The 12,831-nt window shown below is 44.8% G+C and overlaps 1 protein-coding gene across 3 annotated transcripts in view; it reads right to left on the bottom strand.

Annotated features, from left to right (window-relative positions):
• Nucleotides 1-12,831, bottom strand: part of LHFPL3 (LHFPL tetraspan subfamily member 3) — a 587,290-nt gene that overhangs the window by 56,043 nt on the left and 518,416 nt on the right. The window contains exon 3 of one of the 3 annotated variants that reach the window (XM_058725352.1): nucleotides 3,292-3,319. The exons of 1 other annotated variant lie outside the window; for it this stretch is intronic. In XM_058725352.1, the coding sequence (XP_058581335.1) occupies nucleotides 3,303-3,319 (17 nt within the window). In that variant the 3' untranslated portion in view covers nucleotides 3,292-3,302. Of the gene's footprint in view, nucleotides 1-3,271; nucleotides 3,320-12,831 lie in introns of all 3 variants that reach the window. One more of the 3 variants, XM_058725351.1, reaches the window with a different exon arrangement.

Raw genomic sequence — 12,831 nt, 5'->3', positions numbered from 1 at the left:
TAGGAAGGGGCCGGGAAGGACCTGGAAAAAGCTGGGAAAGGGCCTCCCCCACAGCCCTCTGTCTTCTCCAGCAAAGGCAAAAGTAATGTGAGGAACTCACGACCTCTGTCTGCCTGTCCAGTATCTTCAATGTGACAACCCAGTCTTGCAGGGCTGCTCTGGGGGCCATTTTCCTCTTCAAACTGTGCTAATGGTTGTCACTGGAGAAGGGATGGTGATACTATGACAATGGTGATTGCCTAGAAGGGGCCTGCAGGCCATTACCATAATTTTCAACAGCTTCTCCCTCCAAAGGACATAGTGGATTGACACTCTTCAATCCAGTATGAACTACCACGCAAACATGGCTTTAAGAGTCCTCCGGCACAACTCCTAAAGTCCCCACGCCACCCAAATCCTGGAGCTGAAATTCTATCCCAGTGATGCTTTCTGAGGTCACACATTTCCGCGGCGCTACATTTTCGTCCAGCAGCATTAGAACCTAGGAAGTGCATAGGCAATTATCCATCTCCGTGATTTCCCCCTCCCTGCCATATCCTGACCTGCCCCTTCCCATCAAATCTGAATCAGTGGCATATCCAAGGAAGATGGCTGCAGACTAAATGGGCTGCTTCGAAAAGATGCACTGAAGCTAAACTTGATATATGGAACCAAAATGGGCCAAATTGTTAAACCAAGTGAGGATTCTTTGCTTCATAAAAAAGATTCATCATAAAAATGCGACGGACTTACTATGGAAAAAGAAAGCCCTGTAAAAACGACATTGCATATTTAGTTAATATCTGTATTTCTATAATTTTGTGTAAGCAAGGGGTATATCTCAAAACTTTGCTGGAAGCCGGCATGTGTGGGCCTCTACTCTCGCCTTAGTTGCTTTTAAATGATTGTTGGATTGCCTCAGAGACTTCCCTGGCCCTGTTAACTCAGAAAGCAATACATTGAAAAGAGAAAATGTAGGGGCACCTGGGTGGCTCAGTCGGTTAAGCATCCAACTCTTGATTTTGACTCAGGTTGATCTCACAGTTTGTGAGTTCAAGCCCCACATTGGGCTCTGCGCTAACAGTGCTGAGTCTGCTTGGGGTTCTCTGTCTCCTCTGCCCCTCCCCCATTCATGCTCCCTCTCTATCTCAAAGGTAAATAAACTTAATAAAAAGAGAGAAAATGTAACCTTGTTCACATACTGGGTCTGGTGTCTTGCTAGATAGCCCCCAAAATGCAGAAATTGGAGATGACCAAGTCTAGGGTTTGCCATGTCTTCCTCAGTTTCACAGGACAGCGTGAGGAGGGCAGGCTACTCACTTCTCACCTGCACCTTCTCCCTCCTTCCCTTGTCCCCCTTCAGTTCTTAACAGACTCATAGGGCTCTTGCTCCTATTTGCACAGCCCGACTGTCACTTTTTTCATCATCCTGTAGTGGGAAATCACTGAGAGGATGCCACATGAAAGCAGCTGGAAATTCGTGAGCAAAGTTAGCATCAGGTGGTTACTCAACTCAGTTGTTCCCAAACTCACTTTGCAGGTGAGGAGCCCGAGGTCCAGAGGAGCATAGTAACTTTCCCAAGCTCGCCCAGATATTTAGGGCAGAGCCAGGACTGGGACCCGAGTCTTTCCATAGGATGTAGTCTCCTTTACTTTCACTCACTTTTAAAAATAAAAGTTCAGGGCACCTGGTGACTCAGTAGGTTAGGCGTCAGGATCCTGACTTCAGCTCAGGTTACGATCTTGCGATTTGTGAGTTTGAGCCCCACGTCGGGCTCTCTGCTGTCAGTGCAGAGCCTGCTTGAGATCCTCTGTTACCACCCTCCCGCCCTTCCCCCACTTGCACTCTCTCTCTCAAAAATAAACAAACATTAAAAAAAGAGAAGAAAATATCTTCTGGCTGTGTAGGGGGTTCTCTCCCAGAGAAAAATGAGCTGGGACAATACCTTGATAAGACGTTTGGATGGAAAGAGGAGGACTGGGTTTTCATCCAGCCTCTGCCCCCTCCCAGGCAAGTTACTTTCCCTCTGGGAATTCAGGGGTTTGGAATGAAGGACCCATCTCTAAGGACTCATCAGCTGCAGAATTCTGTGCATGTCTAAATGGTGGGTTGGCCTCTTAACACTGAGGGGACACATCTCATGAAGAGCCACTCTAATTTTAAGTTCTTATCATTTCTGACAACTTGGAAAGTTTCCTCCTAACTAATTCCCATCGAACACATACTGGAAACTTTGGTGAGCCTGAGAACAAAGGCAGACCCAGCCCTGAAATCACTGGCAGGTGGGGACGGCTGTGCAGTTAAGATAGGATATTTTAAATGCTCCAGATATTCTCTTTGTCAGGCACAAATTCCTCCTCCCCAATTTATTTATTCTGGAAGTCTAGTTTACCGCATATATATTTCATATTAAGTAATCCCTATGCCCAATGTGGGGCTCAGACTCACAACCCCAAGATCAAGAGTTGCACGCTCCACAGATTGAGCCAGCCAGGTGCCCCGAGTTTATCACATATTAAATTCACTTAAAGTGGAAACATAGTTTATGTAGATTCAAGGAACACCAAAAGCGAGTGTGTGTATGTGTGGACAATGAAGGGCCAATAGAGCCCATTCTTTGGCTTAAAAACCATGATCCCATATCCTTCGTAATCACAGGCTTCATATACATATGTGTGCCTATCACATACATCTGTACAGAGGGAAATAATAAACGAGAAGATTACCACTTCTCTCCACGGCTCATTTTAGCCCCGTCACATGGCACGATGGAATTTATTTTCACATAGCCTCCACACCTACAAGGACTCACAGAGCAGTGATCTGTCTAGGCTGGTGGCTGCAGAAGACCACTGCAGAGCAAAGGTGTGCCGTCGGTGACCGCGACCGGCATGGAGAAGCCCACAGACATCTTTCCAGCCCGGGAAGCAGTATGTCACTGCAAGAGCGCGGACACATGCCTAGAATCCTAAAAGCTGACAATCTGAGGGCTCATTGTCAGAGAACAATAACCATAGGAGTCTCCAGCTCCTTCGTGGAGAGGTGCCAGGCTCACAGCTGCACGTGCTCTGGCCCTTACCCAGGTGCCGGGGATTGTGGGAGAGAGAAGCACAAATATGAAACCAGGAGCAATACAGAAGATCTATGGCTTTAAAGTGACGGTTCATGCGGCCCAAGCGCCAAGCGGCGGAAGCGGGAATCGGAGGACAGCAGTGGAGAAAACATGCGGGGACAGTAGGCAGAAGCACACAAAACACAGCTGGACCCACAAGGAGCCATGCTCACACTTACATGGTGTGGTCTCACACTACCTTAGTTTGCTTTAAGCATTTCCATCGTCTGAGAGTTTGGGAGGGAAAAACAGAACGGTTAAATAAATTAAGAGCTTGCACTGTATTTTTAATGGTTAAAAATCACAACGTCATTCCTGGCCATCCCAGTCATCGCGTGCGGAAAGACACGCGTGGTGAGTCATAGGGATGAAGGGCACAGTTCTGAGAGCCGGACTGTGATCTCACATCTCGTTTCTGCCGCTTGCCAGCTGCGTGACCCCGGTAAGTGTCCTATCTTTCTGTACCTCAGTTTCCTCATCTGTAAAATGGGTCTAACAGGAGCACTTACCTCATAAGACTGTGGTGAGGATAGAACGAATTAATACATGTGAGATAGCAGGAAGAGCCCTATTTACCACAAAGCATTATCTAAGTAGTGGACATCATTGTTGTTGTCATCATTTTTACCTTTGGCTCCCTCAGGCGACACCACCCAGACTAGACGATCAAATGTTTACGGAAAGCCAAGGACTCTCAGAGAATTTCAGATGCTCAATAAGAAACAAATCAAAGCATTCAGGATAAACAGACAAAGTTAGAAATGCACGGGGTGGGCAACGGTTTCATGTGTTGTTATAATTCTTTGAGGGCATTTATTTCAAATTCCAAAGCAATTCAGAGTAGCTTTTAAAGAAACATAAATAAAAATCAATCGCATATGCACAGATCAATTAGAACCCTGAGGCCTGGTTCATGTTGGACAATTCAAGGCTACGTACACATCATCAGGGATTACTCTTTGGACTGCGGCATCTCATATTTTCTAACTCGTTTCCACCAGTGCCTCATGCAGAGAATTGCTGTAAGTCACCAGGGCAAGGATGAGTAGTACCAAGTGGTTTACTAAATCATACAGAAGAACAGACTTCTTTCCTCTGCTCCTTCCCAGAACCCTTCGGTCAGTTCTGAGCTCACTTGGCAGGATATACGGTCCAGCAGGGAAGATGGGACTCTGGCACTCTTCTTGCTTCCTTCTGTTGCTTGTTACCTATGTCACTTCTTATTCATCACTGGCCCGAGGAAGTTTCCCAGATGGAAGCTTTCGGTTTCTCCTCTGTCACTCCAAGTTTTCCCATTTTCTCAAAGGCGTGGAGAATTGTATGGCCTCTCTTTGCTATGTGAGCGTCTAGATGAAGCGATTTGGTTATTACAGTTGGAAAGGTAGGTGCTAAATTTTTCAAAGGCAAAACTAAAAAGCAACATCGGGAGTCTTCATCTGGTCGAATACAGAAGGAAAGAATGATCAAGAACATGGCAGCATCCGTTTAGCCTAACTGGCCTTTGCCAGAAAGCGTAAGTCACGGGCTGCCCCCTCAGGCAGCATGCTCACCCCCTGAAGCACAGACACTACAATGGTGTTTGGCTTTCAGCTAGGTGCAGGGTGTGTGTGTGTGTGTGTGTGTGTGTGTGTGTGTGTGTGTGTGTCTGTGGTGCCCAGCCACAGATGGTTGTGCTCCGAGAAGGCTCCTGCTTTAGGCAGAGTTTTAACCTGGATAATATTCTTATGTGCAAATGTTCTCCAGAGTTGAATTCTCTGGCTGCTAGTTGGGGTGCAGGTTCCTGAAGGCTGGACCTGGGTTTTCTCATTTCAGGCAGCCTCTCGCTTTGTCAGGTACACCATGCCTCCTGCCCCAGGAGTGGGTTAGGGTTGCCACTGAGAGCAACTTCGTTTGGCAGGGAACCTGGCTTTTTAAAGACACAGTGTGAGATCTTTCCCAATCACAGGTACTATTTCAAGGACAACAGAGTACAGTGCTTGGGCTTTTGGAATACTGAGAGGCACCCTGATCTGTTCGACACCTTTTCGGAGGGATGCTATGTATGTCATCAGAATGTTGCTCAGGCAAAAGTACAACTGGGAGAAAGGGGCCAAGGATATTTAGAGAAGCAAAGAGATTTCCAACCAGGAAAAGGAGACCTAATGAATTGATATTTGCAGAAATGGAGACATTTAAACAGAATTATTAAGCAATTAGCCAAATTATAACTAGGATGGGAAACATGAGATGATCTCAAAGGCGATCATTTCAAACAAGCCATTCTCTTGCACTGGAGGGCTTTCATTCTAAACTGTCTGAAGGTCATTATTTTAGCAGAAGAGAGAGAGGCAGTCATGTTTTTCTGGCTGATGGGACAAGCATGTCGTGTCTCCAGGAGGGTCGAGGAGGCCATCAGGCCACAGGCCCACATCTGGAGGGCTGGAGCCCTTGATGCAGTGAAGCTGGGCGCAGCAACACCATCCTGCGGTGTGAGCTTCAGTACGATTCAATGGCAGTAGCTTTTAAGCTCTACTCTGTGTCCCAGGGTCTCATCCTCCCCAAGGCCGTACAGATACACCCAGGCGTATGTTGTCAGGCCAAGTTTCAGTGGGTAGCCCATGTAGGAAGAAGGCCAAAAGAATCGGTTCTACCACTGCATTAGGGGCTGATGCTGGAGTCATTTTTGGAGTATTCTGATGTTTTCTGCTCTCCTTATCTCAAGGTAGACCTCCTCTGGATCTCTCTGGCCCCTGAGAATTGTCCTCCAGACCATAGGTATCATATTCCAATCAAGGCTGAGGCAGGGGGACATACTTCACATACATCTTTCTATAGCGTCGGAGAGGGTTCCTCGGAGGAAAGGTCTAACATTACACCTCCCAAAGGGTGGCTGCAGCTTTGTGGTTCCAAGCACACGTGTGTGCGGCATGCTTTTCTCTGCTACACACACACCCTGTATCATCATGTTCCTACTGGACACCAGTGACTGTTCGGAGGGCTCACTCAAGACATCAGTCACTCTTACAGTGGTAGATCAACTAACAGCCTGAGACTCTGCTCATTAAATAATCTTATCTACAATACCCAAAACACAAAAAACAGACCTGGCCTTTATGTTTCCATTTGATTTACTCACCCTCGAATGAAGAGCTGTCTCATTCATTAGAAACTTTGTAAAAATCCAAAAATGTCCCTCTGAGTAAGTATTGCTTTCATACCTGGGTGATTTGCACTAAGCCCTAGGAGTCTGGGTTTGATGGTTTAATTTCCCACTTCCTAGGTGGTAGCAGATAATAGGTGGAACCCTGAGTGTTGACGGATTTTCCTTCCAATGCACCCCTCCTGGGCCTTTGGTGCTCTGTGGTGGAGGGTAGCAATGAAAAGAACAGATAGGAAATAGTGTCCTAGTGAAAATGATTTTTAGTTGAGATGCCTTTCACAGGAGAAATGCAAGATGGCACTAATTTATTGTTGGAATCAGATACCTACGCTGGACATGACCTTAGTAATTAATGACCCTATCTGCCGCTTTGTGTTACAGATAAGGAAATGAAGGCTCTGAGAGGGCCAGCGTCCCAGCCTCCTGGAGAGGCAGGGTTAGTGGGAGACCCCCGCGTTGTGGTCCAGGGCTCCCACACCACGCTGCTCCCCAATTGCAAGAGAAGAACATAATTTTCTAAGCACTGATGTCCATTAGGGAGTAAAATATGAACACTATGCCCAGACTGCCCTCTGAGTTTAGAAAGGTTTAATCTCTTCATAAGCTAAGGGCTAAATTAGGAAATTGCTTTAATGACCCCAAAAAGATAAAAATCAAACGGTGTGTGTTTGTGGTCACACTGTGACTGTAGGTCACACTGATCCCCAAATGTGAATCTACTATGGACCCCCTTAAAGCAAAACAATCCTCTAAGACCTATGATATACTTCCTTAGCCGGCATTTGAGAAACATTTTTTTTTAAATCAATTTTTAAAAAATGCTTATTTTTGAGAGATTCAGAGATTGAGAGCACGAGTGGGGGAGGGGCAGAGAGAGAAATGGGGGCAGGGGACAGAGGATCTGAAATAGGCTCTGTGCTGACAGTAGACCGCCCTATGTGGGGCTCGATCTCATGAACTGTGAGATCATGACCTGAGCCAAAGTCAGATGCTTAACTGACTGAGCCAACCAGGTGCCCTGAGAAACATTTTCTTAAAAAAAAAAAAGCTAAAACTTCATTCTTTGAACACGATTTTCAATTGAGTACTGTCACTGAAAAAAGACAAGTTATATTTGGTAAAATGAAAGCATAAAACTTAAACATCCTTACTAAACCCAATGACGCCCACCTCCTTGCAAGAATATGTCCCTGAAATTCAATTTGAGAAACACTGTCCTAGCTCAAAATTCGTCTCTGCTGTCTTCTCTGGTCCCGTTAATGAACTTTTTCTTCAGTTTATGTTCCTTTCCACCTTTGCTCCTATGGCAGCTACCTTTTGCACAGAATGGATTTTCCTAGTTCACAATTTTGCAATGGACCCCGTGTGTCCCGTTATCTTGTCACCTGATCTCTCTCTCTCCGAATCCTGGGTCCTTTGTGATTTCCTTAATATTTGCTTTAGATGAAAATCCAGGACAATCCTGTCTTCATGGAATGGTATTTTTATTGAAAATGCTAGTTTTGTAGAAAGAAAGAGATAGAAGTCTCCAGTCGGCCGTCCAGCCGGCATCAGCCACCGTCTGGATTTCAGGAATGAAGTTCCATCAGCTAAAATGCACTTTAAACATCTCGGCTGGCCTTGTACAGTAGTTAAGTTCCGTGTTTTACAATCTTGCCAATTTAACATTGCCATCCTGTCCTCCCTCTGGAGTGACAGGTGGCTAAAAACACATTTAGATTTTCCTCTGAGGGGGAATTACTCTCTCCTTGACAGGCTCTCTCTACTCCATGTCTCAGAGAAGACTAGGAATTTGCCAAGGACCTCCCCTTGGGAATGTCTCTTCCTGCCTACCTGCTTTCATGTACTCCTGGGTCAGAATTCTCTTCTTCATTAAGAATTCATTCCCCAGTGGCAATGTAAGCGTGCTGGAATTTCTTCTCAGGTTTTAGAGTTATTGCTTTTGTTTTGGATTTTATGGAAAGTGGTTTTAAAAAAAAATGGAATGGGTCTCGGTTCTGCATTATTTTGGTTAAAAAAACTGGAAGGATGTTTCTCTATACTTGCACGTTCCAATACAGTAGTCACTAGACATGTGTGACTATTTAAATTTAATTAAAATGAAATTCAGTTAAAAATTTCGTACCTCAGTCTCATCAACCACATTTCAAGGGCTCAAAAGCCACATGTGTCTAGGGCACTGTATAGGACAGAGCGAAAGAGAACATTTCCATCCCTGTTCTTTGGCAGAGTGCTGTTCTATAACATTTATTATGCATTAATAAAATTTGAATGCAAGATGTGTACTATGAAACATAAATATGTAAGACAGTTTCAGTCAAAACCCATCTGTAAAGTACGGAGGAGAATTTTTTAATAAACAATACAGTTGGAAGTCTGGGTGTCTTTTATGTTCAAGTCAGTCACACGAAGCCTCGTCATTTAATTTAGATTCTAAGAAGACCAGCCTTTATGTAAATGAAAAGACAGAACTGACTTTCCCTAAATGGAGGTGTGTACACAAGGATGGGTAATGGATGGATGTTATGCACTGGGAACTTGTGTCAACCTAGACATTTTCTCCCTGACCCAGATAAGACTAGGAGTTTTTGGGGTGAGGGAAGGTGCTGTAGGTGGAACTTCTGGGGTTTGAAAAAGCTCCTCAAGTGGTTCTCGTGTATTCTCTCCATCTCATCCCTCTAGCTGGGAACCGATGCTTCCCCAAATAGCTAAACTGTTGGGGAGATGTGCCTAATTGCAGAACACCAAGGACCATTTATGTAATTTAAGCACATAAATCCTATAGAGCTTATATTAGAGTTCTCCAGAGAAGCAGAGCCAATAGGATATTGGAAATATATGTATTTTTCCCAGAGAACCAGGAAAGCCATTGGTATAATTTGGTCCAAGTCCAAATGCCTGAGAACCAGGGGTTCTGATGGTGTAAGTTTCAGTCTGAGTCTGAAGGTATGAGAACCAGGAGGGCTAATGGCAAACCTGAGGGAGGTGTGATGTCCCGTCTTAAGTAAGAGAGCAAATTCAACCTCCCTCCGACTTTTTGTTCTATTCAGACACTCAGTAGAACACCCACTTGCCTTGGTGTGGGTGATCTTTTTTACTCAATCTGTTCTATTTTTGAAATACTCTCACAGATACGCCCAGAAACAATGTCTTACTAGCTATCTGGGCATCCCTTAGCCCATTCAACTTGATTCATAAAGTTAACCCTCACATTGGTTAGGTTATGATTACAGGGCTGGTCTCATGGGCAATTCTGCACAAAGTCTAAGTAGAGTGGGTAAGCCTTCTGGTTAGCAAGGTTATACTGCTTGTCCAAAGTGCATGGGTAAATGCTGAAGGCAAGTTAGCAGAGCATTAAATACTTTTTCATTCAAGAATGACTTATTGAGCATTTAGCAATATCTGCCAAATACCTTGGTACATATTGTAGAGTATGGTAAGACAAGTAAGTAATGGCGCCAGAGTGTGGCAGTTCAATTGCTGCATGGGCCTTGGAGTCAGCCTGAGTTGAAGTCTGGTATACTCTACGTGTGTCCTTAGGCAAATTAGTTAACTTCTCCAAGATTCCATTTCCTGCATTAAATTGGGGATAATGCTTACTTCCTGGCGTTACTCTGAAGATTGAATGACATAAGGGGAACACTCAGTAGAACCTAGTGACTATGTTATTATCAGAGCATGTAGTTTGGCGAGGAAGATAAACTCACTGAAAATCTGTACTCCTCCTGACTGCACGAATGGCGGGTTCAGCTGACAATGAAATGGTCCTAAAGAAGTCTGAGGTGGGGATGTGATCCCTATAGCATCCGATCAGCTGTAGGGTAGATCAGATGCCCCTGACTTTAGCCCTGCCATCTTGCAAATGTGGGTCACTGAGTAATCAGGATGGTAGTATACAGATGATCAAATGGGAGAGCTAAGAATGATCCAAGATGGAGTCAGTTCAAGTTCCTTCCTTCAGAGAGGAGCAGACTAAGTTTCAAAGTACTTTCCCCAAATTTAAACACAACGCTTTGGTGGCAGAACTGAGGTCAGAACCTAGGGTTTTGGATTCCTTGCCAAGTGTTGTATACACAACAAAAGCCTCCAAATGGAACAGAAATCTTCATCACCATGAAATACTAGGAAAGATGCTGGTCTTACTATCACTGGGCTGTGGGGTTATTTTGAAACATACCGCTTTAACTTCAGGACCCAAAAACCATACTGGGTGTAATTTTCATTTTGCCCTCAGAGATAAATTGATATCCTATGAGACACAGCTCCTAGAAGGGACGCTACTGCAGACTCACAATCTCTAAGAACCAAGAGTTCTTGAGATCTAGTTTGTGGTACATCCCAAAAGTTAACCTAGCATATCACTGCTCAGGCAGGGTAAACCTTCAATTCTTTCTGGAGTATGGGAACGGCTAGGAGAACACAGTGGACTCTTGAAAAACAGGTTGCTGTAAGGTAGGGACCCAACTTTATGCTCACCACAGCCCTGATACTATCTTTCTTGGTTTTCAATTCTCAGGGCATGTGGCCAACTTCTTGCTTGATCTTTGCTTTTATCTTGTCACCTCCTAAAAGCACAAAGGGTGCAAGAAGTGTGGGCTTTTCTGATTAGGACATGGTGGCCTCTTGGTCTTCTGAGCACTTCTTTCTGTGTGGCAGTTGTATAGGATAGCTTATTCCACGGACAATAAATACCTCAGCATACAGGGCCAGCCATGCCCAGGGACAGTAACGAGAGGAGACAGTCAGGAGACACCTTTACAATTTTAAGTCAGATTATATCACTCCCTGTTCACAGCCATCCAATGGTTCCCGTCACAGTTGGAATGAAATCCAAACACCTTTCCAATGGGATCTGGCCCATGCCTACCTTCCAGCTTCATTTCACACCATCCTCCCTCTCACTACCATCCAGCCAAACTGCTTTTCAATCCTGTCTTTGGATCTTTGCACTCGCTCTTCCCACTGCATGAAATTCTTTCTCACTGGCTGTTGTTGCATCAGTCTCCAGATTTTGGCTTAAATGCTGAGGCTCTCCCTGAACAAACAACCTGGGGAGCTACTTGGTCATGGTCTATCATATTACTTGGTTTAAATTCTCTGCATAGCGCTTTCCACTCTGATATTTTCTTGCCTTTTAAATTTATTTATTGCCCATCTCTCCCCATCAGAAAACAAACTCCAGGAGACGTGGGATTTTGTTTCCTTGATTCACTACTTTATCTCCACCTTCTAGAACTGTGCTTAGCACATAGTAGGTGCTCAAAAAGTATTTTGTGAATGAATGAATGAATGGATGAACAAGTGGTGGCCACTGCAGGGTCATATCTCATCTAAGCTTACCTTCTTGCTAGTGTTATTCGTGCCTGCAGGGAATCTCATAGGCTCTGGATGTTGCCCTACCTAGATGGAAAGTGTGCAGCACCATGGAGAGCAAATCTAAAAATCACTCTTACTAGGAAAACACGCAGCAAATGTTGGTTGACTGAACAGTATTTCATGAGTACTTACTCTGTGTCTAATACTAGGGTCATTATGAGGATTAACTCGATTAATCTCAATAAATCAATCTGGCAGGCTCTATTCTCATTTTCATTAGTTAGGATCAGTAAACTGAGGTCCTAATGGTTAAATGTATCACCCACGACCATACAGATGGTAAACTGAAGGGTCAAGATTTGAACCCAGGGCATCGGACTCTAGTGGCCACACTGCAAACTGTCAGAGAAAATTCACAATGGAACCCATACAAGGGGTCCCTTTCATGCAAGGAATGAATGAATGGCAAAAAGAAAATGCTAGAAGGGTGCTTGGTGGCTTAGTCAGTTGAGCATCTGGCTCTTGGTTTCAGTTCAGTCATGATCCCAGGGTTGTGGGATTGAGCCCTGAGTCAGAGTCCACATTGAGCATGGAGCCTGCCTAAGATTCATTCTCATTCATTCTCATTCTCATTCTCTCTCTCTCTCTCTCTCTCTCTCTCTCTCTCTCTCTCTCTCTCTCTCTCTCTCTCCCTCTCTCCCTCCCTCCCTCCCTCCCTCCCTCCCTCTCCCCCGCCCCCCCCCCCCCCCCGGGCTGTGGGGTTATTTTGTCTCCTCTCCCCTACTTACATGCACTCTCTTTCTTTGTCTAAAGTAAAAAGAAAGAAAATGCTACAGAGTATGAATGTATGTGTTTAATGAATATAAATCTGGCTGACAATTGTGTCCTACCTGCATCAAAATAAAAGGTATTTCTACCTTTCCAAAGGTACAATGGCCTTTGGTGATCTAAGAACATCAATTGCTCATCTCTGTTGAGATAAACAAGATTTTCAGCCCTATAGAGATCTAATAAAGGAACTCCTTGGGCATCTTTTATCCAAACCATCACAAATCTGAAGCTGCCATCTCTGCCCCCCAGGACCTGAGCAGGCCACACCGAGTAGACTGTGCACGTGCATGTTGATTAGCTAGTCAATGGAACACTGGAAGTGTGTCAGCTGGCTTTTGGCCCTAGCTCTTCCTTCTGTCCACTTCCCACTGTGCAAATGTTTGTCTCTACTGGACAATGGCAACTGTCGCATCTTATCTGGCATCTGGGCTTGCCATCTTGGTCCCTCTCACC

The sequence above is a fragment of the Neofelis nebulosa genome, chromosome 4, assembly GCF_028018385.1.
Source record: "Neofelis nebulosa isolate mNeoNeb1 chromosome 4, mNeoNeb1.pri, whole genome shotgun sequence".
Classification (NCBI taxonomy): Eukaryota; Metazoa; Chordata; class Mammalia; order Carnivora; family Felidae; genus Neofelis; species Neofelis nebulosa.
Note: the sequence above shows the minus strand (reverse complement) of the source record. Positions and strands in the feature narration are given on the sequence as shown.